The sequence below is a fragment of the Carassius gibelio genome, chromosome B1, assembly GCF_023724105.1.
Source record: "Carassius gibelio isolate Cgi1373 ecotype wild population from Czech Republic chromosome B1, carGib1.2-hapl.c, whole genome shotgun sequence".
Classification (NCBI taxonomy): Eukaryota; Metazoa; Chordata; class Actinopteri; order Cypriniformes; family Cyprinidae; genus Carassius; species Carassius gibelio.
The window spans coordinates 26,585,161-26,610,115 of record NC_068396.1 but is presented as its reverse complement, the minus strand read 5'-3'; the positions used below and the strand labels follow the sequence as shown (position 1 = coordinate 26,610,115).

The 24,955-nt window shown below is 35.2% G+C and overlaps 1 protein-coding gene across 1 annotated transcript in view; it reads left to right on the top strand.

Moving 5' to 3' along the window:
- Nucleotides 1-24,955, top strand: part of LOC127948770 (catenin alpha-2-like) — a 403,027-nt gene that overhangs the window by 15,899 nt on the left and 362,173 nt on the right. The window contains exon 2 of the mRNA XM_052545461.1: nucleotides 9,336-9,442. Coding sequence (XP_052401421.1) covers nucleotides 9,341-9,442 — 102 coding nt within the window. The 5' untranslated portion in view covers nucleotides 9,336-9,340. The remainder of the gene's footprint in view (nucleotides 1-9,335; nucleotides 9,443-24,955) is intronic.

Genomic DNA, 24,955 nt, shown 5'->3' with positions numbered 1-24,955 from the left:
TTGACTATTGCTGCTATTGTCAGTTTGTTTTGCAATGAAAGTTGGAATTTTGGTGCACGTCATTTGTCACCAGAGAGCAATAAGTGAGAAATTTCCTCATCAATTTAGCCCAGACCCGTTTGTTATCTCTATGCCTCTTCAAGAAACGAAGAAATATGCAATATTTGGACTGGAAGCTAATAACAGCATCTAAATTGGAAAGAGCTTTCCCTGCTTTATAATAAAGAGTATTTTCTTGAAAGAACAGACCACATAAAAAGAGTATAGCATACAACACATCGAAATGGGATGCCATGAAAGTGAGTAAATGATGTCTAAATGGTAATTTTTGGGTTAACCTTTTTTACGGTTATTTGCATACATTTGAATGCATTTATTTCTTAGTTCTTTTGAATGTATGTAAGTGCAGTTTTAAGGATGTTAGATTTAAAGGGTTAGTTCACCCCAAAATTACAATTGTATCATTCACCCTCAAACTGTCTTAAACCTGTATGAGTTTCTTTCTTCTGTTGGACATAAAACAAAAATATTTTGAAGAATGTTGGTAACAAAACAGTTGCTGGTTCCCACCGACTTCCATAGTAGTTTTTCCCAAACAGAGTATGCACATGATGCTCTCTCGGCTGAGGACGATGCTCTTAAACTGCTGGGGAACAGAGATGTGAAGCTAATGATCAGTGTCATCTGTGAAACCGTCTCGAATCACTGAGCCAGGACCGTTTCCTTTTTTTTTTTTTTTTATTATGAGTTACAGCACTTTACAGAAAAAAAAAAACGGAAGCTCTAGTCTGCTGCCGGTCCTGACCTTGTTTTACATGACTTCGTGTGTTTATCTAAGTATTAACCTCATTTTGAGCTTTGACTTAATCTGGGTAAACAGCAAACTGCTGTGAAAGAGAGAGGACTGGGATATTGAGTGCTTTTGTGCGTAAATGTGTAAGAGAGAAAGGTAGAGAGAGATGTGTGGAGTGGCAATTGGTTGTTTGAGTGCGATAAGTGGTGGGACAATCCATTTTGACTGAGCTTCTTATAAACAGCAATTCTGAGTTGACTGATCTTCACCACTTTTCAGATTATTCCATGATCTCAATAATAGGTTGTTAGGCAATTCAGAAGGTCATTTGATTTGCATTTCCTTAAGGAAATGCCAGTGCTTTCAAGGCAGCAAAATAGTTGACAGGCACAGTGGACAGGATAGACATAGAAAGGCCATTATGACCTCATCAGATTGCTCCCATTATAATTCATGGAGATGTCTATACTGCAAGTGCTCAATTGCATTACGTAGATCTTCAGTTAATGGATTTCTATTTTTTTATGCAATGCACAGCTACTATACTTCAGTTACTGAAATGATCACAAGGGGATATCTTTTGGATCTGTATAATGACTGTCTTGAGGCAGAGCAAACAAGACCAGTCATAATTCCTTTCGGCGTTTCATGTGAGATCGTAGACAATGCTCTGTTGATAATAGCAGTGGTTACTGTGGGCCTTTTGGAGAATCTGTGCATCTGTTCGGCCTGAAACAAAACAGAGCCCAGAGCTCATTCTCTGTCTGAATGAAGATTAGTGAATCAGAGAGACCGTTTGCTCACAATCCTCCTTGGTGTTAGTTTGGTCTGTGGACTTGTTAGTCTGACAGCCCTGCTACATGCTCATCTAACTGACTTTGGATTTTATCACATTTAGAGGGGTGTGCAATATTAACAAAAAAGAATATCTTGATATTTCTGAGATTTTATCGATAATGGTAGTTAGACGATATTTTGCTGAATTTGTTACTTTGCTGGTATCTTAAGGACTGCCGTGGAAAGCTGACTCCTTAAGCAAATGAAATTTGTATCAACTAAATTCATCTTTGCGATGCAGAGGGAACACAGAAGCTGCATTTGAAGTGGCATTTAGATGTATTTACACTCTGTTTAATGCAAGCCATGAATGCATTTAATCTGAGTCATTGCGATTGAACTGAATCATTTAAACGGTTGATTCATTCAGGAACAAAACACTGTAATGTTGCTCAGAGACGCAAAACAGTGCTGTTGCATTTTTTTTGGAATTAGTTTTGTTGTCGAATTAGCACAAAACCAGGAAACACGGTGTCTAAAGTGCAAGTCTCTTACTTAACTTTGTGTAAACTGTTGTAAAAATGTGTAATCATGGTAATTTTTGCAGACAAAATGGCACTTTTCATACAAAATTGATTAACTTTATGAAGTGGTATAAATATATACATTTTCTAACCCCATGTCTTGAATTTGTGATCATTCTAAATGCATTTTAATAGACTGAATTGTGCAGTGAAAGAACGCTCTCTTAATGCATACACACACTATAGACTTCATGCGTGCACTCTGTAGGGGTGTTTGAATGGGTTTTGCACAACAATTACACTATTATTACTGACGGTATGTATTGCTTGGCCCTAGCGATAAGCGCAATGTGTAATTTTTTTGAAATATTCATTCAGATTCAGTTTGCAGATCAAATGTTCATTCAGGAACAGCACTGATTCAGTGAGTTAATTTAGTGGATGGTTTATGAGACAGATTCATAGTGGTACAGTGTGTGCTTAGTTTGTTAATCCTTTTGAAAGATTCATTAAAGAACTGGTTTGTAAGAGCCGTTTTCTTGTTAATCAGGCTACACTGCTGATAAAAAAACTAAACAGAGAGACGTGTTTTCTTGCCATTATTCTGTTGTACACAGCCTCTTTATCTCCTAACTTTAAGTTCAGACTGTAAACTCACATTAACTGCTCGGGTAAAATATGACTTGTATTTCTCTAACTGCAATTTTTTAAGGATTAAATGAAGAATTGTTTAATTTGGTCTGAAACTGGTCAATTAGACAGGAAAAAGCCATCTGTAAAATACAGTACCAATTTGGTATTTATGTGACAGTTTTTTTTTTTCTGATTAGTTTAACACTGAAATGCACTTGCATTCCCATTAATGAAAGAATAGGAAAGAGTTACACAATAAAAATGGCCATATTAGTCCATACTAACATTTGTGTCAGTGTGAGAGAGTCTGCTAGCAATGAGTTTCCACTCCTGCATGTTTCTGAATAATAGAATGACAAATGGTATTTCAGACAATGATGTCATGGTGATATAGTTTTGAAATGTTGCCGGCCCAGATGGAATTTCACGAGGGTTCACTAAAATGTGGGCTGATAAGGAATGTGCAGTTGTTGTAGTGGCAGTCCAGTCTATGCTGTGCCTGGTCTGTCTCTCCAGTGACACTGACACATACAGATATAGGTTAGAAATCTCATTCTGACGATCCGATCTACTCGATTGGATCACGGTGATGGCATGTTAATTCCAAGTGTAAACACAGCAAAAGATTTATACCCGATAGGCCTATCACTTATAAGATGCAGATTAAAGGTCTCTACACACTGAGTCTGATGCGTATTAATTAATCTGTTGTGGAAAAATTTGCAAAACACGCACACACACACACACACACCGTGGCTTTTACTGTAAATGTCACCACAGTTTATTTGATTATTATTCATTCATTCATTCATTCAAGAAAATTGTCCAAAAAAAAAGTCAAAGACAAGTAAACTAAAGCAGAAAATGAAAACATATTTTGGAGCTTTGCGGACCCTTTGGTCCTTGTGGGCATCTCACCATTAGCCACTGACATATTCCAGAGACTTCCGCAGTAATCTGACTGTCACCGTTTATCTGCTGTGTGCTTTCTTTATTCTCGGCCATCTCTCTCTCTGCCTCTCTCTGTCATACTTCTCCATCCCACCTCCCCTTCCTGTAATATCCACTACCCCCCCACCCTCTCTCTCTTCATTTGTTTCCCTCTTGCTGAATTTCCTCTTGTCCTCTACTTTGCCATTTTATCCTCCTCTCTCTTTTGCTCCCCTCTCAATCCCCTCTCGATCTATTCTTTCCCCATAACAAGGGGGAGAACAGAGTTTGTGGAGGAAGGAATATTGGGAGATATTAGGGTTGGTTTAAAAGGTGGAAGGAAAAATGCGGTGTGAAATGGTACAGGGAGTTTTAAGTTGCTCCCTGTCAAATGCAGCTATGCCCTCTTGTCCTCCTCAGCAGGCAACAAAGTCATTCCTGCTGTCAGCCAAATTCTGAGAGAACTGCACAAGAAGATTCTTAGTTTGACACCAGTTCCACTGCTACCACCTACTGTAGGCCAGGTCAGACTTCAGCCAGTTTTAGTTTGCTGACAGAGAGCTGTGCTTGGACATGTTAACATCCTAATAGTAATTATACTGTCAGCAGCAAGCTAAAACCCTCTCAGAGAATTTTTGTCTTGGATTTCATGTCCTTTAATGCTCCACCTGCTAGTTGATTGGTCCAATCATATATATATATATATATATATATATATATATATATATATATATATATATATATATATATATATATATATATATATATATATATATATATATATATATATATATAGCAGGTGATTCATGTTTTTGTCCTTGAATATGTGTTGCAAAATTGCAAACTTTCACTGATTTGAGACCAGTTGATCTAAAGCTGCTTATAAAATATCTGATAACAAGACCTTTAGTCAATTTACTTTCAGTTGTGGGATACAAACTTGTCTCAGATCAGTAAAAGGGCTATGATGACCCCCCAATTTAGATTAGAAATACAGAAGATATTTAGGGTTTTAATGGTAGGCACACTGGAAGGATGAATGTTTGTGGGCATTGAATGATTTGCTTGTCTAATATTTAGCGTGGGATAATCTAAGCTTTAATTTTGACCGCTCCAGGACAGGATCTTCTACAAAGAAGTTTAGGCTCAGGGTTTAAATTTAGGATGCATGGCATGAATATGCAAAACACAATCAGCTATCCTTTGATATTTCCAGTGAACTTGTGTCCTCAAATACTCCCTCAAATTCACAAACACACAAAGTTATTGGTGTCATTTTCCATTCATTTCCATATCTTTTATGTCTGCTCTGTGTCTCTTTCTCAGTCTCACATTAATACACTTTTTAAAAGATAGTAGCACCGGCATATTGAGGTCAGCATGAGGAGTTGGAGTGGACAAAAGAGGTCAAAAATGGCTGTGCTGGCTTTAGTCTACTGTGCTTAAAGGTGTGTGTGTGTGTGCATGTGTGTGTGTGATGGGGTCATGATGAGTCTTGCCTGATTGAGCTGTCTTTAATCCTCTCGACTTTTTGAGCATCACACAACAGCGCAGGTTTGCAGCGTTTATCGCTGGTTATATATGTTGGCTGTAGTTTGATTTGTTAATAGTATGATTACATTTTTAAAAAGTAATGAGAAAAAATGTAATTAATCATCCCCTCTGACCCATATGTAAATTGCATAAAAGAGATATTTTCCTATATAAGCTAGACTGACTGAATGGATTGCTGTGAACTGTAGGTCAGCTATGATAAATGGCTTTTGTTTGATGATATGAAATACAACAACCAATTTATTATATATATATATATATATATATATATATATATATATATATATATATATATATATATATATATATATATATATATATATATATATTAATGTCTGTCCATTAAATGTTGTACTCCTCTGTCACAATATAATGTCTTTTAATCTTAATTTGGAGGCTTTTCACAGCATATTATGATGTTGTAATAAAAGCAATGTAATGCCATGTTAAAATAATGCCATGTTGTGTAAATTAAATCGAACATAAATCAATTGGCAACACAAAAGCATGTGTTGTCGCATCAACTGTTAAGCCTTGCCTTGTCTTTGTGGAAGTTTCTCAGTTAACATGATTGTTTCTGCACATGAAAGCTAATGGGTCTGAACCAATCAGCCTTCTGACCCATCCAGACTCCAGTGTGTAGAAAATGCATTTGTTTTCGTCATATTGTGCTCCTTTTTATGACTGGTGTTATTATCATCCTGGCAACCAGGCACAAAATTATCCCTCTTCCCATTTTCATGGGATAATTGAAGCATTATTCGGTGATAATGGCACTGAAATAGATCTTGCGCAGCTTGTTTCCGGCACGCTTTTCTGGAAGTGGCTTTGTGATATACTGGTCAGCTCACTGTGAACACTTTTCATTTGCTACAAATAATTGTGAAGTCTATTCGAGCATGTTCTTGGAGGGTTTTTATTTATTTATTTATTTATTTTTTAGCCTTGAAGCCATAAAATGAACTACTGTCAGTCAGTCAGTCAGTCAGTCATAGTTTTCTTTCCTGCCATCCATGACCTAATCCTTTATAAATTGTTTGACTTTTTTTTTTTATTAAAGGAGTCATATGATGCGATTTTACATTTTTCCTTTGTCTTTGGAGCGTTACAAGCTCTTGGTGCATAAAGAAGATCTATAAAGTCGCAAAGAATAAAGTCTCAAAACCAATAAGGTATTCTTTCTAAAAGCCAAGACTCGTCCACTCTCCCTAAAACGGCTCGTTCAAACCCGCCCCCACATCTTTACATCACAATGTGGGAAGATTCCTATAACGCCACCCAAATTTTCACACAAAGATAAAGGCTTAACTTTTAGTCTCTCTGTTGCCGCTGCTGCCATGTCGTGGAGTCACTGTGTTTCGTTGTGAAAGCGAAATTACTTGTTTGGCCTTCCAAAAGAGGACAGGACTAGAAATCAGTGGTTAAGTGGTATTTCAACAGTCTTCCAGATCACTCCAACCCAAATATTCAGATGTGTGCTGTGTATTTTATGTAGGATGAGGACTATTTCCTAAAACTGTACCCTGCAATGCATCTGTGGCACAAAGGCTGTTTCTATAAAGTTGGGCAGTTCAAACGTTGCAAAACGTTTTAGCAGCATGATATGACCCCTTTAAGGACCCAGAAACCAAGAATGGTTATCCAAATCCTATAATGTACATAAATGTTTATATTATCATTATATAATTGTATAGCCAATTCAAGAACCTTAGAGCAGAAAAATATGGTTCTTGATAAGAAGAAGGTTTGTGTTGAACTTAAGGTACTGTGTTGGAGTGTAAAATGGTTACACAAATTAGTAAAGAGTAAAACGGACATACTGAGCAGGAGAGGTCTGGAAGGTGAGGTTTAATAGCTGTTAATCTGTTGTGCAGGACACTGGAGTGTGTTTGACACTGTGCTTTAGGGAGTGTTTGGCACGGTGACTGAGACTGTCAGTAGCCTCTCTTGAGGATTCACTGACAGCTACATCAGAAAAGAGGAAATGCAAGACACAGTTTGAGCACAAAAGAAGAGTGATGCCTTTATTTGTACGTGTAGCTCACTGACAAGTGAGGAACTCTGATTGGAGCAAACAGCAGATCTCATGCTGATTCTTCTCACGCCAGACTGCTCCAATGTGTGTCAATGAGATGGAAAAACACATTTTATTTAATGAAAAAAGGTTCAAGCCAACTTTCTTATTGCCAGTTTTTGGAAAATATTACATTTTAATCTGTTCAACATAATGCAATGCTATTCTGGAACATTTTCAAACACTTTGTGAAATCTTTATGAAGAGGGGGAAAAACCTTGAATAGAGTATGACACATTATTTTACACTACCTTACAAATGATGCAAGATTGTCTTTTTGAGTGTAATTTCGCATCTTGATTTAATCACAATAGCACAGTTCATATTGTGCCATGTGAACTGACTCCAGAACAAAAAAATCATAAAAGCATCACTATTTCTAGATAATTAGATGTTTTAAAATAAACAATTGCTTAGTTTTCATAAAAAAATAAATACAAGTTTTTTTTTTTTTTTTTGTTAAAGGGTTTACAGTATTTTCAGTTTTCCTTTTGAGAAACAGAAAGAATTACATAAAACATGTGTACACCTTTACATATTATTGCAAAGCTTCTAGAATTTCTTTTGAATTGATCATTCACTCTAAAGATTTGTTCAAACACCAGTTCATGATATTTTCTGAACAGTTCTCTTACAGAGGCAACATGAAAAAAAACCACACACCTCTTTAAAAGTTGTTTCTCAGTGAACTTGCACACTCTTTCACACTTTTCTCCATATTCGCTCACAGCTTGAAGGCTTTTTACTCTTAAGTTTCCACTCAGTCAGGTAAAGTTTCCTCCCTCCTGCTATGCAGGCCTGATCGTGTATCTTAGATGTCTACCGTAATCAGGAACCACCTGCTTACATTACCGGTGTTCAAAGGGCCTGGAGCTGGGCTTCGTACATGCATATGTGTTTGTCAATGAGTATCTGGAAGTGGGATCTGAAGATGCTGGAGAGAATCTGGGCCAGTGTTGCAGTGAATGACAATACGATTGGAAACCCCTATGTTAAAGGATCCCCACTACCAAATGAAAGTTAATAGTCACTAAGGCATCATGAGCAGAGGGTTTCTAGGTTTTTTTTTTTTCCTTTTTTTTCAGTAGCTGATTCTAGCAAGGCTTTTGACCTTATATGACACTTAAAGAAATCATGCACAAGCTCACACTTGTGGCAGCATCTCAAAATGGCGTTCTTGGCAAGATATACATTTGTAAACGATGTCTTACTGTAGGTATATGTAAACAGTACTTTAGCTGTCTCTTGTGTACTTATCCTGTTCTTTACAGAAACATTTTCCGTCATTTAGAAAGTGCAAATTTGGTGGCCTACAGATATTTTACAACCTATTATCAACATTTGAGCATATGATACACACACAATCCTATTCTATACTTACAATGAGTAACATTCAGAGTACCATATACCATTCAAAATATGGGGTAAAAAATAAATAAAAGTATGTAAATAAATTAAAATGTATTTGTTAGGTTTTGAACAGTATCATACTCATCTAGGTTACTTTTATTTGATAAAAAAAATACAGTAAAAACTTTAAAAATTGTATGAAATTATGGTTACAGTTTAAATGAACTATTTTCTATTTTAAAATACTTTAAAATATAATTTATTACCTTGAATTTTCAGCAGACATTACTCCAGTGTTTAGTGTCACATGACCCTTCAGATAGATAGATAGATAGATAGATAGATAGATAGATAGATAGATAAAATAAACTGATACTGTAAGTCTTCAACTGCTGTACCAAAGGTATGTGATGTTTAATGTAATGCGGTGTGTCAATATTTTTAAGTCACAATTTTAGCATTTAAGTGAGATTGGAGTGCAACATTTAAAGACTTTTCAATGAAGAAGCTTTAATAATAGATGTGTGGCAGGCTCACCTGCCTTTGATTTTGTTAAGAAAGACATGTAGCATGAAACTGAAAACTGAGTCTGTGATGTCTGCACCTCTTTCCTTTTATCATCCTGTTAAACAGTCATTCTTAGTTTTTAACATCTCTTTCATCCTTTCAAGTATTCACTCCCCTTATTTTCTTTCCACAGTAAACATGACCAGCGCTACGTCCCCAATCCTGCTAAAATGGGACCCCAAAAGTCTTGAGATTCGCACGCTGACTGTGGAGAGGTTGCTGGAGCCGTTGGTCACACAGGTAATGTCTTCTCGTTAGATTTACACTGCTTGCAGTTTCTTCTTTGCGGGTTCATTTGCTTAATGTACAAACCATATTAAAACTTGGTTTTGTTGATTTTTGTCTTAGGAATGGGCAAGGTTTTTGGCTGCAAATCTCAAACTTTCAAGCAAAATTAGCAAGCAGATTCACTATACTAGTCTAACTAGTTAACTTAATAAGTTGTTGCCAAAATCCCCTGTTGAGCTTTACATATAGAGTCTCGAGCAATCAAAATCATTATATCTGTGATTTTCATAATGCAATTAATGGCATGTTTGCTTCAACTGGTAGAGTTTTCTAGGATTTTGAAGTTGGTCATTTTAGAAAAAAGTTTGACGACCTTTTCAGAAATTGTCTGAATATAGGTTGTACTCCGATGCTGGATGCTACATTGTACATTGTCTCCAGAACCCCAGAGCTCACAACAGGAATCACATTTTAGACTTGTTTTTCTTTGTTTTCTTGTGCCTAGGGTATATCTTGTTGGCCTTAAAATACTGAGCAAAGTTTGCAAAAAAACAAACAAGCAAACTTTTTAGACTTCCATACCATCAGTCAAAAGTTTTGATGCACCTACTTATTCTTTGTTTTGCTATTTTAGAATAATAGTCGTCATAACTCAACTGGGAATTATGTTGTAAAACAAAATGAAGAACCAATCTTCAACTAGAACTTGCTTTTTTTTTTTTTTTTTGTCCTGAGATATATCAAAATAAACATACATTCTGTCAAGTGTGTCCAATGTTTTACTGGTTGTATATCTGCCAAGTACTAAGAAGAGCAACCATTCAAAGTTTGGGGTCTGTAAGAATTTATTATTATTTATCAAATAAATACTTTTATTCAGCAGATAAATAACTGTATAGGCTTTAAAAGTAAATGCAGTTTTTTTTTACTTTCTCTTAATCAAACAGTCCTTAATAAACATATAGTTTTTTACTAAAATATTACATAGATGTTTTCCAAATTAATCATACAAAAAGTAAATCTCTTGAACACAAAATCAGTATCGATATATATATATATATATATATATATATATATATATATATATATATATATATATATATATATATATATATATATATATATAATATTGCAATAATATTTCACAGTATTACTGTTTATCTAACACTAATCAGAGTTTATAAGCATAAGAGGCTCAAAACATAAAGATTTAAAAAACTCTTACTGAAACTTTTACATGGTAAAAACAATCTTTTTTTTTCCCTTGAAAAGAAGCAGAGATCATTAGTATCATCTGAAGGAAAATTGCCTTTCCCAATAAACAGTATTTTCTGTATTCTGAGCAATTATGTGTCATTAAATTGCTGTTTTAAAGTCTTTATGGCTTTCTGAAGGAATCAGTTGTCTTAATGAATTGTTGGATTTTAATGAAACAAAAGCATAATCTTCTCATAAAAATTTGGCATCGCCATCAACAGACTGAATATACTGCATATGTTTGTAAAATGGCACAGCTTTTTAATTATCTGAAAGTACACTCTTTACATCAGTCAGTAAAGCATTATAATATGATATTATGATAATCAAGTATTATTTAATGATAGAACTTTAGTGATTAGAAGTATAACTTAATAACATGCATGAATGTATAGACATTTTAACTGAATTTAGGACTGGTGGTGGTGTTTTTTTTCCAGTTTTTCTGTAAAAAAAGGGCAAAAATAATAATAAATACAACATGATGATAATAATAATAATAATAATAATAATAATACCTATTCTGATAATAGGAACAGTATAAAACACACAAAGGATCACAAGCTGCTGGATTCATGAAAATCAATCAGGTTGTTTTTGCGTTCACTCAAACTGATTAGCTGAAATCAAAACAGGGACGATAATAAGTGAGCACCAGCCAATGAGATTGCCGTTTGCGCATTAGTTCCTCCCACTTATGGAAAACCCGGCAGTCTTAAAAGCTTAAAAAATCTAAAGGAACTCCATTATTTTAACAGGAAAATACAACAAAAAATATTGTTTACATGTAGCACTGCATATATGTAATACTCTCCCTCTGCTCTAACCAAAGTGACGACGAGACATGTGCTGTTACACTATAGTGCACGGTACGTTAAATAGTCTACAGGTGCCTGCGCATCCATTGAGATGAACTGAAAAATAGCACTGATCACCTGATGGAGAGAAAAACTCTGAATTGCTCAGTCAAGAGTGTTCGGTGAGTGAAAATATATCTGTGCTAAACTTATGCTTAGCCTCCAAATCTGGCGAGTAAAATCTGCTAATTTATAGCCATTGCTAATAGTAGACATCATTTAGTAGCCCAGAGAGAAGATTTTTGTCGCATATGTGACTTACTTGCAATGTAGAGTGTTGGATTAGCAAACATGTGCTGTAATCAACTTGTTTCATCCACCTTGGTTTAATGCTAGTTGTTTTTGAGACTGTGTAGTCATAGTAATATCCCTAGACAATTAGCTTCTTTTGTCAGGAATCAGCCTTTAGCTTTATTTTTGTTTTGTTTTCATTCACGCATGCTTTTATCTGATGAAAATGTGCCTGGACCTCTAACAAAAATGCGATTTACCATGCACAGTTCTGAGGAAAGACAGTCCAGTTGTCTAGATCACAATGCCCTGAAGCTGAATTTTCAAAGCTAGGCTGGAAACATGTTGAGTTATAAGGCCAAAAGTCTGTTTTACTATTATGTGAACTGTGTGCTTTGTTCTCAAGGGGGACGGTTCTTAAAGTGCCATTGCTTGAAGGTTTCTGAACGTTGAGAGCTATATTCATAATCAGCATGTTAATGGTCAGTTCCGGTTATATTGGGATCATATAGGTTGACTGGTCCAACATTTGAAGAGTTAGTTAGACAGGTGTACAAGCTTTATATAATTAGTTGTAGTTAATATTATATATTGTTATTCAGAGTCATGATTGATTATTCAAATTTAAGAATACCCATAGTCTATCTGCTTTATTTCTTCTGGCTTCTATGTTTTTAATATACATTTATTTTCAAAAAAAATTTTTTTTTTAAAATGTATTAAATTAAATAATTATTTTTTTTTAAAGAAAATTTAATGAATATTAGTAATTTTTTTTATGTAATCAAATGACATGATGCCAATTCCTTTATTTTTCATTTATTTATTTTTTTGGCAAAATAAGTGCTGAACAAAAGAGGTTTACAATTTAAATCAAAACGTGGATGGAAAATTGTGTGATGCTCGTTCAGATATAATATTTTAATAAATGCATAAAATTGATTATTGTTATGGTTATTATTACTTTGAGAGGTAAGCCATACTTTCCTCAAATTTAACCAAATGTTTATTTTGGTAGGTTATATTGAAAACGTTAGCATTTCCTTTAGAAACTTTACTATATGCGTGCGTGCTGTGTATATTTATTATGTATATGAGTACACACACCTATGTGTGTGTGTGTGTGTGTGTGTGTGTGTGTGTGTGTGTGTATATATATATATATATATATATATATATATATATATATAAAGAGTATATTTATACTCGTATATAATTTATATTATAAATAAATATAAACATTTTATATATAAATCTTTTTCCCCTTAATATATGCATGTGTATTTCTTTACACATAATAAATATACAGAGTACACACACATATGTGACTGTGGACCACAAAACCAGTCTTAAGTCGCTGGGGTATATTTTTATCAGTAGCCAAATAACATTGTATGGGTCAAATTTATATTTTTATTATATTTTCTTTTATGCCAAAAATTATTAGGATATTAAGTAAATATCATGTTCCATGAAGATATTTTGTACATTTCCTACCTTAAATATATAAAAACTTAATTTTTGATTGGTAATATGCATTGCTAAGAATTAATTTGTAAAACTTCGAAGGAGATTTTCTCTGTTTTTAAGATTTTTTGCACCCTCAGATTCCAGATCTTCAAATAGTTTTATCTCGGCCAAATATTGTCAGATCCTAATAAGCCATACATCAATGGAAAGCTTATTTAAACAGATGATGTATTAATCTAAATTTTGAAACATTTACACTTAAGACTGGTTTTGTGGTCCAGGGTCACATATGTAAACATAAACTTTTATTTTGAATGTGATTAATCACACTGCAGCCCTAGTTTCCTTGTGTATCTGACAATAGTTTTATCAAATCAAATGCCTGTGAAGTGACTCTCAAAGCATGCGAGATGAAGTTCATGTGTTGTTATCCTTATGAAGCGAGAGGGTAGATGCTGAAAACACTATAAAGCCCCTTTCTCTCTGCACTTCGGACCTGGCAAATTTCCGGAACATTGCCGGGTCGCCTTCTGTGTTAAAGCAAACACGTCCCGGGATTGATTCCGGCATTGAACCTGGGTCGGGGACATAGTAACATTGGCGGGTTCAATCCCGGGATGAGCGCTGTGTGAACAAAATCCAGATCTAATGCCGTGTCTTAGTGATGAAACACGTTATCGCGCGACTAGTTTATCGGCTGTTTTGAAGGAAAATCAACATTTGCGACAAAAAAAATATGTGCAAACTATAATGAAGCAGAGGTCAATTAGTTCCTCACATTCCACGCTGACGCCGAGATCGTTCGCCAGATTCAGTGAAAGTATAACGTGCCTAACATTTTCAAGTCTTACATTACACATCACGCCCTGATGTCACGTGTCGTTACGGGACCTTTAAGTTTGTTTTTTGTGTGTGTGTGTGAACGAACGCACATATCCCGGGTATTTACTGGGTGAAACTGCAAAATCTAGCGACCAAGGAACAATTGGCGGAACACATTACCCGTTTATTTGCCAGAATTGCAGTGTGTATGTGCTTGAGTATAGTAGACTAAACTGTCACTCATTTACACACTGACACGCTGCACATGGAGACGTTTTATTTAATATTCCCACACATTAATCCATAATGAGATTTGATTAAGTGTACAACCTTACTTTTGATTTATTCATCCAAGTTTTTTTGTCGAATTCCGTTATATTCAGCATTTTACATTGAATTCCATTTTTTAACTGGATTCCACAATTCTGTCTAGGTTTTCAGCATCACGGAAATCATGGACCCGAGATAACACTCGATTTACTATGATGACAAGGAAAAAAATTTCAGCCTCTCCTCTTGCAAAATGTTGTACAGGAAGCATGTAATAGCTCAGAGCATAAGACGCAGCCTGTGGAAGAAAGAGTTTGATTTCAAATAAACAAGCGAAGAAAAACATTTGCTCTCCGGCTGAGAGACTGATTGATATTGCCAATTTACAGCTTTTGTGGAGTTTAGAGCTCAGCCTTCATCTCTCGACCCTTTGCCGCACACTCTCTTTCTTTCCCTCATTGTTTCTCTCTCACACACACTCCTCAGCACACTGTGACATCTCCCCAAAGTTGTTCGCCTCAGTTTTCCCATTGTTCTGTCACATAATGGAGGCATATGGCACAAAGAATCATGGGAATGCTAATGGATTCTTAACACGGAGTTAATACTTTATTTGGAATCGGCGTAGAAGGCAGCCCGGCTCAACACAAGTCTTCTCCACTCACTTACTCTTTTATGATCTCAGGAGTATCTGCTGAAATAAACCAGCCTCTTATGAGAAGAGGTATTGAGGTTGAACGGGGACAGCTTATGTCATGATTTGTTGGGGGAAAAATCTTCTAATAACAAAACAAGAGTAAAATGTATTTGTGCGGCTCCTGTAGAAAGCAAACAGACAACTGAAAGGGTCTCAAATGGACACAAACACCTACTAAGATTAATCATACATTGCTGCTATTCTATACTGAACATGCAGAATTGTCTTTCAATTCCAAGGAAAAGATCTTTAAGACCTCCGCAGGAGCATGATGAGACATGGTAAGTTTGGTTATTGTCAAACCAAGTGTCAATTCGGTTTGTTTCCTATCAAGGACAAAAACAACGGATAATGAATCCTTGAGCGAGTGTGTGAAGGTGTTTATTGGAGTGGCACCTCAACAAAGTATTCTATGAAATGAGCCCGTGTCCTTGAGACAGGTAAAAGTCGATAAGGACTGTAAGATAGATGAGTACTGATTTGAGGTCAAAACTGAGGAAAGAACTTGAATGCATTTTACCACATTCATTTTGATCCGAGCTATGCGAAACAACGCTAATGTGCTTTAACGCTTCATCATTAGCTTTTAAATATGTGCGTGCAAATTTCTGTTTAGTTTTAGGGTTTAAGTACTTAAAGTGATTCTGCAAAAAAACTAATAATTACAGCAAAATTCAAAAGACGATCCATTATGTTGTGATGCCTAAATAGCACTGAAATGAATTACTGTATTTTATTTAATTTATTTTTTTATTTTATTTTTTTATTTAAATATTGAAATTTAAATATTGGCCATTAGGGGTGGACGATATGACCAAAATATATATCACACTGAGTAATTGTGTTTTGCAGTTACAGTATATATCAGGTAAATTATGCAGGCATTTTGATTTATGGCTGTATCTAATTCAAACAATAGTTCAGCATATTCAGCTGAGGTGCTGCTTAAATCATGTTGCAGCAAGCGGCAGCTTAACGCCAGGCGATGAGCTTGGGCTGTTTAAGAGCTGAATTTTTAAAGTGATTTAAAATGCAATCATTTGGTGTAGACTGGCAACGAGTCAAGGTCGTGACTCCCGTGACGGATGAGGAGAAACTGGCCCATCAGGGTGTGGACTGGACCGGACACCAGGGATTTGTGACTTAGTGATTGAGCAATGTCCTGTGGATTTAACATTCAATATAAGCAGTTATGCTGCCGCCCACATGATATAACCACATGGATGATGTGTGGATACTGATTCAAAGTCTTTTTATCCAAAATAATTGATTTTATTCTAATTAAGTCTAAAAAATAAACAAAATAACAAAGATACAATGCTTAGCAGATAATTTAAGAGTTTTAAGATTCTTTTTAGGCCACTTATTTTTTAGTAGATGGATTTGATGCAATTAACCCTATCTAACATTATACATGGGTATACAGTTTATATAGAATTGGCACTTTTAGGGACTTATCTTCGTTTCAGCAACCCAAATAAAGAAGTATATTAGAATTTTAAATGCGAATATCTTAAAAAAAAAGAAAAAGAAAACGTTTGTCAAAGTTTATAATGTTTGTCAATGCTTACAATCACATTAGCATATACACGACCTTGAAACTAATAGACAGTGATTAAAAGTAACATAACGTAACGGTGACATAGCAAATTTTTTTTTTTCAAGAGTTTCAAAACTTGAGTAAACATGCCCTTGAGCCCAAGTGTTTTCACTCTTTTTCTGGTTAGTAATTCATCACACTAACTCTGGCTGGCAAAGGAGTCCGAGTACTGTTATAAAAATAAATAAATATAAGGCTCTCTTAATGAAACTTTAATATCTTTTTGAAAGAAATATACCAAGATCACACTCCGAAATGTTCCTCATGCTCATAGTTATATATATATATATATATATATATATATATATATATATATGTGTGTGTGTGTGTGTGTGTGTGTGTGTGTGTGTGTGTGTGGGTAAATATGTGTCCAAGAGCAAGACTAAATTAATTTACACAAAGGGCCCTGAGCTCAGCTTTACTCTTTTATTTCTTTCTCTAGAGAAGTCTAGAATACTGACACAAGTTCTTCTACTAAAAACCTCGGAAAACCATTGAAAGTAATTGCTTTTTTATGCCTGGATTTTGTAGGCTACTGTTTGATATCTTGCCTTATTAAATTGATTATACGAGTTAATGAGTTGTGTTCAATGAGCTAAAAAAGTACAATTAAATATATAATTTAAAGGTGAAGTGAATTAACAGACAGAAAATAACAACCATGTGTTTTCTTTTTTTTTTTTTTTTTTAGTTAATTGTGTGTGTAGGAGGTTTTGGCTTTTTGTGCATGTTGCTAGTGCAAGTCATTTTCTGAAGCATCTTGGTTTTAATGAGTAGTACTGCAGAATGTGTTTGAGTTCACTGGCACTTTCCTAAAGGAGGAATACTTTTTTAAAGGAAGATTGAAACATCTAGAGATTTATGGTTTGATAGCAAGTGTCATTCCTTCCTTGCAGCTCAAGGTTTGTTAAATGTTACTGCACAGAGGAGATAAAAAGACCCTCTATCTCTCTCTCCTGATAGGCCCAGATTAAGTGATGAAGTGAAGGGACGGAGTAGTTTTTTATCCTTTCAAATCTCCTTGTGTGTTTGTGGAGAAGGAAGTGGGATTGTTTCTCCAGTCGATTTGGAGGATGTGCTTCTGAGGGGATTGATGATGTCTGTGGAAAAGGACTCGTGTTGGTCTGTTCAGAGAACAAAATTTATTTTTATCACAATACGTACTGTTAGTGTCTTAAGGCCAGATGCCCCACTGATACACACTCCTCAATCAATATTTTACAGTTACATACACACATAACCTTTTTTGTATCCTTACGTGGACTTCAATTGATTTTATGGTATTTAAATAAAGATAACTAACCCCAACTCTAAATGCATTTTTAATAAACACATTACTCACTCTGTGAGGGGTTTTAACTTGGGAGTGTGGTCTCAAAAAGTAATTTGTGGATTTGTGTGAGGATAGTAAGTATATCTATCTAGAGGCCACTTCTATCATATTCATGCACAAAAAGAGAACATTTATATGCACTATTTATAAATGGGGTGCAACGGATCTTAGATGATCCATGATCCCAATGGACCAGGTCCCACGGTTCAGCATGCATGTGATTCGCGGATTAACTGTTAAGTTTCACCATAATAGTGTACGTTTTGTCATGCCAATTTATACATTCAAGCAATTTTAACTCGCAGGCTGTTTTCTGTGTGCTCAGCTGCTGCCACACACACGAAGCACACATTCAGAGAGAGAGAGAGGCATGATTCCGAATTGACTCCTCTTTCACATACACACAAAGTTATGTTAAAATACTTCTTTTGGCAAGTATTATTGTAAACACAGTCGATTACGTAAACAGCTAAGAAAGAAACCAGATGTGTGTCAGTATAAGGTCATCCATGCATTTGGTTTTATGCTACGTCCTCATGTTTTTGAAGAACCAGAAAGTTGTTGGTCCCCACCGACTTCCAGAGAAGGGAGAGAAATAACTCTAAACTATCTCTTTAAGGTTTCGTTTATCTATTTATATATTTAATAATTTATTCTGAAACCGGAACTGTTATTTCCCTGGAATTTTCAAGCTGCATCTGCCAGATCCATTTATCCATGAATTTACCTCTTAGCAAAGCCCACACCACCCTAGCAACCACTTTATCTGGATCCTAGCAAGGCCTACATCTCTTTATACAGTATTTGTAGTTTTTCTTAAAAAGCCTGTGTATTCTAATTAAATAAGGCTTATATAACCATCAAACTCCTGTAAACGTACATGCAAGGATTTTTCAACATTGACCTTTCAGGTTATAAAGTGCAACCAAAGTAAAATGAATGGAAGAAAAGCAGAAGCCAAACCCCATATTTTTGTGCTGTCACTCAGTATTCTTCGTATGTTGTCATCTGCTGTAAGTGCTGGCTGACAGGCTTCCTCAAGTGCTTTATTAGAGAGGCATATTTCCATTATTACAGCCAAACTCAAATACAGTCTGTCCTCACTCTCCAGCTCAGAGTGTATCAAGTGTACAAAAGCAGATGAAAAAAATGCACTGCAATTTTTTGATTCGCTTGGCATTGAATTATAGAGAGTGTCCTGAGAAAAATGTTAATCTGAAAGCTTTCCAGCTGGTGGTGGTGAAAGTGCATTTTGATTATGTCAGAAAGTAAGGTGTTTAGAAGCAGCTCTGGCACAGTTGTCTGCTGTAGCGCTGTTGCAAGTGCTATTTCTTCAAGATTGTTTTCTCCTAGCAGAACATTCTGTTTAGCATCAAACACAGATATTTAATTCCATTTAGAATCTTGATGTGTATAACAAATTATCACTATTTCACAAGGTACAAGATACACATAAACCCATAATTACACAATTGAAGTTTTTGGAAGAAAAAAAAAACATATTGGGAATTTACCAAAGATTACTTAATTTAATTCCATTTGTTTGTATGAGTTTAAACAGTAGCACAAAATAAAAGTTTTATGGCATGTTATATAATGTTATTTAATTATGTCGTTTGGTGAAAATTATCTTATCTTTATCTAATAATTATATTTAAAAGCAGAATTCATCCTTGTAAAGCAACACATTGAACATCATACGTGAAGAATCTGGACGGCTTCCCAGGGGAAATAAAATAATGCAGGCAGGTGGCTTATAAAGATGAGATGTAACGCATAAGCATTCACATTATTCAGAGCATATATTTTGAGTATGTTTAATAGTTGTAGATCTTGTTTATTCATTGATGCATCAAAATATGGATTTGAATAATTCTGGAGTCTTTGCCTTTAATTTGCAGTTTTTGCTACAGAATCTTGGCAAACCCAAATGCCATTTGAGATTAAACTAAAGAAGGGATTATTTGGGTCCTTTTCATGGGAGAAACAGAAAGGAAAAAGTCTTAATTCACTCTGCATTTTATCTCATTGGGTTTTGGGAAATAGTTGAGACCCACACTAGCTCAGACGTTGATATAATATATTAGTAAATCTGCAGTAAATCTTGGTATCACTTACCAGTGGGTAATAATTGGCATCATTTACACATTTTACTCCAAGCAGTGCTTTTCTGATGTTCACAGATCCAGTTTTAACCACACACCCTCCCAGCACCTCCACCCACCAGACATATTCAAAGCTTATGGAGACAGTCGATTGATGTCTGTGACTTATTTGAGATGTTTGAAGACAGAAAACAATCAGACTGCAAAAACAATACCTTTTTGTTACAGAATAAAGTTGTCATCCAGAATTGTAAATGTAGCATCTCAGCTTCTCTCCGAAGGGACGTTCTTGAATGTCAGTCTTTTAAAGCTTTCGACTGTGCTTCTCCGATTCTTGGTTGCTTTTGAATATTAATCCGAAAAGTCTTCCAGGTTTTTCCAGGTCATACTCAATTCTGCTCAGTACTTTAGCCTAGACCAGCTCAAGCAGGAGAATGGACATCTGAGTCCATTGACCTTAACCTCTCCAAACTTTTCTTGCACTTTCTTCAAATAAGATTTTCATATTCCCACATGCTTTATATCCAGGGACGAGTGGGTGGATGTTTATCTGGTTCGTTCTCTTGCGTTTGACAGTCTTTTTGATGAAATGGAAATTCATATTCACTTCAGACATGCTGAGCTGATTCCATAGAGTATTAGATTCCATCAGCGCTAACAATCTCACTCACTGTTGGTCTTTAATGCGGAAAATGAGCAGCGTAGCATTTAAATGCACTCATCAATTGAGAATTGTGTATTTTATTAATCTAATTTTAAAGCTTTGAATAATGTTTGTTTATTTGAAGTATTTTTATCTGTTCTGCCAGCCTCTGTGCTGGCTTTAATGGTCTGTTTATTGACACGGTTGGCATTAGTCCCTCAGTACAGGTGTTTGATTGGAGTCTGGAGACGGTTTTGTGTGGCCTTGATAGCATTGATTTGAAGCCAGATAGGCAGGCGGTCTTAAAGTCAGGTTACCTTGTAACCATAACATTACTGTCTATCTCTCGCAAATCTTTCATTTTTCATCTCTTTATTTTTATAGCTCTCTTTTTATAAATCATTTCTCTTCCTCTCTTATAAACTTTTCCCTCACTTCCCTTGTCATTTCTTCCTTGTAGCTTTTTTGTTGTTTAATCGTTGTATCTCCCTTTCCTTATGCTTCAAACAGCTGATTTATGATGTCTTTCTTGATAATATCTCTCCGGAATTGACTGGCAGGGTCTTACAGCTGCTTTCTCTTGGTGATAGTGGAGTTTTACTAAACAATTTGCTGCCATCCATCATCGTTTTTTCACGGAGATTAGCTTCCTTCTGCTGAACTGAAAGCTGCGTGCGCATTGATCTTGCAGCTGATCCTCCTCTTCAGCAGTGTTGTTGTCGCACAGTTCACTTAGGAAAGGATGGATATAGAAGGTGGTGGTGGTGGTTGTGTATGTTTGATGTTGGGCTTGGAGACAAGATTGTATATTCCAGTGGTTGTCAAAGTTTGCAGTCTTTGCATTAATCAATCACAAGTTGCTCTATTTCTGCAGAATATGAATTGATATAATGGTTGAGTAAGAAATAATGTGCTGCTTTGCCTGTAATACACTGTAAGAAAATACAGTATGTCTATTTCTGAATAAATCTGTATCTAATTTATTTTCAGCAAACATCCATTGGTATTAAAAATTAATTTGCATGGGATATTTTAGAGCATCAGACTATTTCATATGATGCTAGTATTGATACAACTGTGTATGATATAAATATGAGCAGAAAATAGAAACCTCAGAACATCACAAACTGGGTTTGAAGTAAAGTAAGGATGTTTGTAAAATGATATTTCAGTTGGACAGGGAAAATGAAGTGGTTACTGGTGGGAGTGTCAAAAATGAAAATGGGGCATTTGTTACCTTTATTTAATTGTAATATATATATATATATATATATATATATATATATATATATATATATATATATATATATATATGTATATGTGTGTGTGTGTGTGTGTGTGTGTGATAGAAGTCCACAATATTAGTGTTTTTACTTTATTTTTTAATTAATTTTTTTTAATAAAATATAGCCTTGGCAAGCATGAGAGATTTCCTTCAAAAATATTTTTTAAATCTTACTAACCCTAAACATTTGAATAATATTCTCTCTGCAATGTTATTTTAAATTCTGTTAATCACTGAACTGTAGTCTTCTGTGCTGTCTGTTATATAAATAAATCCTTTTCATTTATGAAAATTTATATAAAATTGTAACGGCCAAGTATTCGATCTCAGTACATATTATTCTACAAAAAAAAATAAATAAAAAAAAATAATCAAATTATTCAAAGGTTATGCAATGTATAAATCATTTTGGAATTTCCAGCAAAATTATAGCAAAAAACCATAACACTCATAACTTTATTTATTTATGTATTATTTATTTATTTATTATATATATATATATATATATATATATATATATATATATATATATATATATATATATATATATATATATATATATATATATATATATATATATATTATCTTTTTTATGATTTTGGCCTTACCACCCACCCCTAGCATAATGGTTGCCTAGACCATGTTCAGGTAATGACTTTGCTTCATGGTTGCTTGACAGTCTTTCCGTGTAGTGAACAAAAAAACAAAAAAAAAAGTTGGATGAAGAGAAGGAAAGAGGCAAATAAAACAACCTGAGGCTTCATTAGTGAGCATTTGGAGATATTTTTACCAAGTATCCTCATGGATATATTTGTTTTGTGTTCCCTGCTGGATAGCTTTAATCTGCATGCAGGATGCTAACATTAAACACTCAGGTTACAAAGTAAGAGATGAAGAGGGCAGAGAGCAGATCATGTGTCAGATGGAACATCAAGATCTCAGATCAAAAAACACACGTCCTTTAAATACCAGCATGATAGAAGGCATCTCTGGATATGCAGTGCATTAGAAAGCTCTAGTGTTTACGGCTCTGCTCCAGAAGCTAGTGAGCTGTCTGCTGCCTAAATATCTAGCTGTCTTTTTAGGCTACCTTTATACAGTAGTTAGCTGCGCTCTTTTCCTTCTAATTGAAGTGAGTACTAGGATTTACACGGATCCCCTGCATTTACATGCAAATATTAAACGGATCATGCTTAATAAGCAGACAGTGGATGTGGTCATGTGTGCCTTAAAGTGTTTTTAAAATGTGTGTGTTTAATAAAGCTAGAAGTTATAAATGGTTTCATAAAAACCAAACTGATACACTTAGATTGCAGCCCACAACCCTTATTTTGTTTTGCATGTAAATGTCTATCTCTCTAACTTATTATTAGATGTCCTTTGACAGCCAAGGCTCATGAAAAATGTGCCTGTGATGAAATTTAGCCTATCTATGTCTATGTGCATGGTCTATGTACTGCAGAGAACTACAGAGTTTGTACTACCCTCGTGCATTTGTTTTGTACTTTTATAGCCAGGATAGCCATGGCATGCAGGGCAGAGGTGGCCAATAAATTCAGTCTTTTTTTTTGTCAAAAAATGTGTTCTCTGTCCTGCTGTTCATATCTTTCTGTACAGTAGGTTCTCATTATCTGCTGGCACATTTTAGTGAAGAATCAGTTTCATTAAATCCATTTTATTTTCTCGATTCTTGCCTAATTGCACAACAGCTGATGCCATTTTGGTTTGAACTAACTGGATGATCACCATCTGTACAGTTTTTACTATTCGGTTTTCACCCAAACCCTTGCCTCTGAAATTCCATTAAGGAAGAAGTCGATTCTCCATGCATTCTCATGGAGTTATCAAGGACACAAAAGGGATTTTCTCAATCTCTCTCCTTCCTGTCTGTAATCCTGCCCTTTAGATGTATTTGAGCCACCGTGATGGGGACGTTGAGGACTTTGACTTCCTTTTCCCACAGTATTGCCTTCACTTTTTGCAGTCCTCCAGCTGTAGATTAAGAGTGTTTGCTCCCTCTTTCAGGGAGCCTGTCTGAGGTTTTTTGGTAGGGTCTCATCTGACTTAACCAAGGCTCAACAGTAATGATGGCCCAGGTCCCGTGTGAGAGTGTATCAGGCATATGTAACTTTTCATTTTGTAGTAGAAAGGGGTAGTCCAAAAAGGGTTAAAAATATAGACTAATCACCTCAGCCAAAGGCCAAATTGTTTAAAGTCATAGCTGTGTTTGCGAACCCAGCTTAATTTATCTTCAAGCTGTAAACTCATCTGAGGACAGTGCTTTATTGTAGCTGCTCAGTTTCGATTGTTATGGACTGCAAACAGGATTTAAGAAATATTTCACCCAAAAATGAAAATCCTGTCGTTTCCTGATGTATGAGGATATTTTGAAGAATGTGTGCAACCAAACATCCCCACTTTAACCATAGTTGTTTTTCCCCTAACTATGTAAGTCAGTGGGGACCAAATGTTTGGTTACCTATATTCCTAATAATCATATTTTATGTTCAACAGAAGAAATCTTTCACAGAAAGAACAGCCAAGATCCCTTATCACATTCAGTCACATGGTTCTTTCTCCATCTTTTTATCTTGTATCCTGAATTACTGACTGTAAGAAGGGCTATTATGTATACATTGTTAACCCTGGATGCACATGAGAAATTTTACTGCCCTTTTCATTAAGCCTAATTTGCAGAACATGGATGACACTGAACTTTAGGCTGAAATATGGGAGCTTATTAGCTAGGACAAGAAAGCTTAGATGATGTTGCTTGGAAAACTGCACTGAGATCTCATTTTAGCAAATCCGTTTAAAACCGCACTGAGTACATATATTTTTTTCATGTTCCCCTAGTTGATATAATGGTGGGCTTGTACTTTTTCCACAGTGGACAAAAAAGGTACTTAGTGTGTTTATTAAACTGATTTTAATGTTAATCAACTCATTCTTAAA